We start from the raw sequence: 4,060 nt of genomic DNA, 5'->3' as shown, positions 1-4,060 counted from the left end.
CTTCAATAAAAGAGAAGCATTTCAGATCGTACTGCCAGATTTTTCTCTAATCAAGTAGGTATACTTTTTCAGCTCCTTATTTAAGGTAGATATATTTGACATAGCTGTAATGAAACCTTTTAGAGAACTGGTAAACACAAGCACCAGGTCTGTATTTGAACATTCTCTGCGCTTCTGGAGAAGATGAGAGCTTCTAAGTGTACAGGAGATATAAGGGACCCTTTGGTGTTCCCACTTATATTCACTTCTATTTTTAATTAATTATTTTTGTACTATCACATATGCATATTTATAAGATACATTATAATATTTTGATTTTACATATGTTGATTAATTGATAATACAATTAGCATATCTATAACCAGAAATTTTGAGCATTTCTTTATGATTTATTTGCTTAAAGTCATCTCTTGATTTTTAAAAAATATTTTGACTACACAATTTTACAGTGAAGTCACTCTCAAAAGATAATTGGAGTTGTGCCTGTAAGCTAGCTACAGTGCTGAAGGGTCTGCAGACTGAGTGTGGGTGTCCGGGAGTGAGCACAGCTTTGCACAGCCATGGCCCAGCGGCCCCTCCAAGCTTACAACGAGGTCTCCAACGGCACCCAATGTTACCACAAGACCTACATCACCACTGCCTTCGTCAACCTTATAAACGCGATAGGCTCCACTTACGGTGTCATATACAACCCTGCAGATTCCCACCTGAAGGCAGTGGTCAAGATTGGCCGGTACACGTTCACTGCAGCTGCTGTTGGAGCCATTGGCTTCGCCGCCTGTGTCAGTGCCCAGGTCCAAGAGAAGCCGGAAAATCCCCTGAACTACTTCATTGGAGGCTGTGCAGGAGGCCTGACATGGGAGCACGCACTCACAGCTGTGGGACTGCAGCCATGAGATGAGTGTGCTTGGGCACGGCAGCCACCCTATTCAATATTGGCAAGCTGGAAGGCTAGGAGGAGTTATTTGCTACCTGAAAGGTATGAGAGGAACCCCTGTTGCAAATATATGTTGTGTGTCCCTGTGGAGGCAAAAACGTAATTGGAGTTAGAGCCACAGGAACATTAAAAATATGTTTGTCTAGCTACAAACTTAAGGTATCTATGATGGAGAAATGCCTTACTTAACACTTACTGGGTAATCATGATGTGTCTATAGACTGGTCTGTGGTATGCTTGTTTATTTGGAAGCTGAGAAAAATACATGGTTGTAGGAACCAGGCCCGACTGGGCTGCCTGCCTGTCTTGCTGTTTCATGTCCTGTTTCTAGCAGCTTCCACGTCTGTGTTTATCTTGGTTAGCTAGTCGTGTTTACTGCTCTGAGAACGCGCCCCTCCCTTCCTCGAGACTTTTCCTCCTGTGTGCAATCACCTCTTGAGGGATTTCACCTGGGAGGAGGATTCCTGATTTGCTGCCTATAAGAAGGCTCTTTGGAACTCTGAAGAATAATAAACCGCTGCCTCAGCTGCTGCTGTAGCTGCTGCTCTCTTAGCATGAAGGACCCGCTGTGTTAGTGTGTGTGTGTGTGTGTGTGTGTGTGTGTGTGTGTGTGTATGCATGAGTTAAATCCGCAGTCCTTCCACCTCGACCTCGGTACCAGGGTGGCGCAGGTGTCACACGTGGTGAGTTCCAAGTCCGTATTAGACACTCTACTTTTTGCTGGATACTCTAAACTGTAAGTACCTACCCACTGTGTGTAATAAAAACAGTCTTGACCAGTCTCTCTGATGGACAAATGATTAGATAAACCTTTAAAATGCATGACTTGACCAGAAGTTCAGTGTCATCCTGAGACAAATGACATGTGTTGAAGGTATAGACCATGACAGAACAATTGGGAAGGAAGCAAAAGAGAGATTGCATTCCCTTTTTAGATGTTGAATTTCTCTTGATTTAGTAACTAACAGGTGTGAGGAAAAAGAAATGGAGAATGTGGTAGATTTACCTCTGTGTAATATGCCTGAGCAAGTAACTTAAGGAAAGTAATTCTTATTTTGGCTTAATGCTTCAGAGTGGTTAAATGTATGTTGACTTGGTTCTTCATATCATGGTGGGAAAAAGTACACAGAGAGAAAGAGAGAGACAGAGTCAGAACTAGAGAACCTCCAGAGATACGTCCTTATTAACTGACTTCTTCAGATGGATATGGGTTGCATAAAGTCTTCAGAACCTCCCTGGAGCATGTCACCAGCTGAGGATATGCCTTTAACATATAGTCATTGGCGGAAGGCATGCCATAACAAAAGGATCACATAGAGTGGACGTTCTGGATTCTATTGATTCATATAGATTGTAGGTGGACATATTGGAAAGGAGAGTGATACTAGAAACTTGACTGAGGTTGAAATTCATGTCAAATACTGAAGGCATTGTTTAGCATGTGGTTGCATGAGACTTGATTTTCCTAGATCAAATAAAGGCACTGTGTGTAAACACATATTGAGAATTTCTTTAACTCTGATATCCTTTTATTTCATTAAGGTAATGTAGATACAGTAGGCAGTCTCAGGAAACTTCTTTGCTGATTGTTGTTTCAATCTTTTTATTTTTATGGAATGAGCAATGAATCTGGACTACCAAGGATGAACTCAAATAAATCATTGCCTTCAGGGAGATTACCTTCAGGAAATAGAGTTCTTAAAGGAATTTGATTTGTTGTTGTCATTGTAGAAACAGGCTAATTACCCTCCGTAGTCTTCTTTAAATCTCATCTTTCTTGTTCAGAAAATAAAACTATTTTTAAAATGTATCTCACACCCTACACATATGTAGCAGATGGGTAGCTTGGTCATCATGTGGTAGTGGATGCTGACTCTGTTGCCTGCCTATGGGTCCCTTTCCCCTAGCTGGACTGCTTTCTCGGGCCAGTGGAAGAGAATGCCCTTAGCCCTACTGAAACTTGAGGTGCAAGGATGGCACCCCTTGGGGACTCCCATTCTCTGAGAAGAGAATGGAGAGTGGGGAAGGGGTATGTGGGTAGGACTGGAAGGAGAGGAGGGGCAGGGCTGGGATCAGGCTGTAAAGTGATTATATATACATACACATATATATATACATACATATGTATACACACACACACATACATATATATCTCATATATTTCAATAATTCACCTCACAGTGTACTCATATTTCAGGAGAGTAGGTTATTTGAAACCTAAGATTTTTTTTTCTATTTTGAAATTATCAGATAAATCAACATCACTACTTACGGAATTTTTAAAAAATGTATGTTTATGTTTATGTGAGGGAGACTGTGTAGATTTGAGTATAGTGCCTTCAGAAACTGAAAAAGAAAACAATGGATCCCCTCTAAGCTAAAATTACAAGTAGTTATGATCTACCTGGAATTGGTGCTGTGGACAAAACTATTGGGACAGTATGCACTTATGCACTCTTAACCACTAAGCCTTATATCCAGCCCCTACTATTACTTTCTATAAGGCTGTTGTCACTCTGGACAGTGGTTTCTTCAGTGGGCTGGAGTTGTCAAACTCTACTAGGATTCCCTAAGTGTTCCAGAGTGTCACAAAAGTGCTTTCTGTGTCCTTCAGTTCTATAAGGTGTGAAGGGAAAGCTGTCAAAGCAACACCAGAAATCACCAGATCCTACACCCTCTGTAGTCCTTTTTTTTTTTTTTTAATCAATTTATGGACCAACAGGAGCTGGCAATTCACCAGTAAAAAGTCCTTTGGTTATTTACTGAAATCTCTTCTTTCTCTATGTCTTATTCCTTATTTCCTTACAAAGTCAAAAAAATGTCACTTACTCTTCATCCTAGCATCTCTGAATGCCCATGAGGCCATATCCCAGCGGTAATGCTTATGCTCTTCCCATTCTTCTTCTTTAGATTTTTAAATTTAATTAATTAATTTATTCATATTACATCTCAATTGGTTTCACCTCACTTGTAGCCTCCCATTCTTCCCTCCTTTCCTGCCACTGCCCCCCCCCACCCCTGTTTTCACCCTATTCCCCTCCCCTAGGTCTGTGACATAAGGGGACCTCCTTCCGTACCATATGGTCACAGACTATCAAGTCTCATCTTGGTAGCCTGCTTATC

General features: G+C 41.2%; 1 protein-coding gene across 1 annotated transcript; it reads left to right on the top strand.

The window, feature by feature from the left end:
* Positions 1 to 560: 560 nt before the first annotated feature.
* Positions 561 to 896, top strand: LOC311578211 (NADH dehydrogenase [ubiquinone] 1 alpha subcomplex subunit 11-like; the record flags this gene model as incomplete). Its single annotated transcript, XM_084748004.1, has 1 exon — positions 561 to 896. The coding sequence occupies one exon, from the start codon at positions 561 to 563 to the stop codon at positions 894 to 896; it is 336 nt and encodes a 111-aa protein (XP_084604130.1).
* Positions 897 to 4,060: the final 3,164 nt, after the last annotated feature.

Source organism: Acomys minous, assembly GCF_964271855.1.
Source record: "Acomys minous genome assembly, chromosome: 2".
NCBI lineage: Eukaryota > Metazoa > Chordata > Mammalia > Rodentia > Muridae > Acomys > Acomys minous.
Note: the sequence above shows the minus strand (reverse complement) of the source record. Positions and strands in the feature narration are given on the sequence as shown.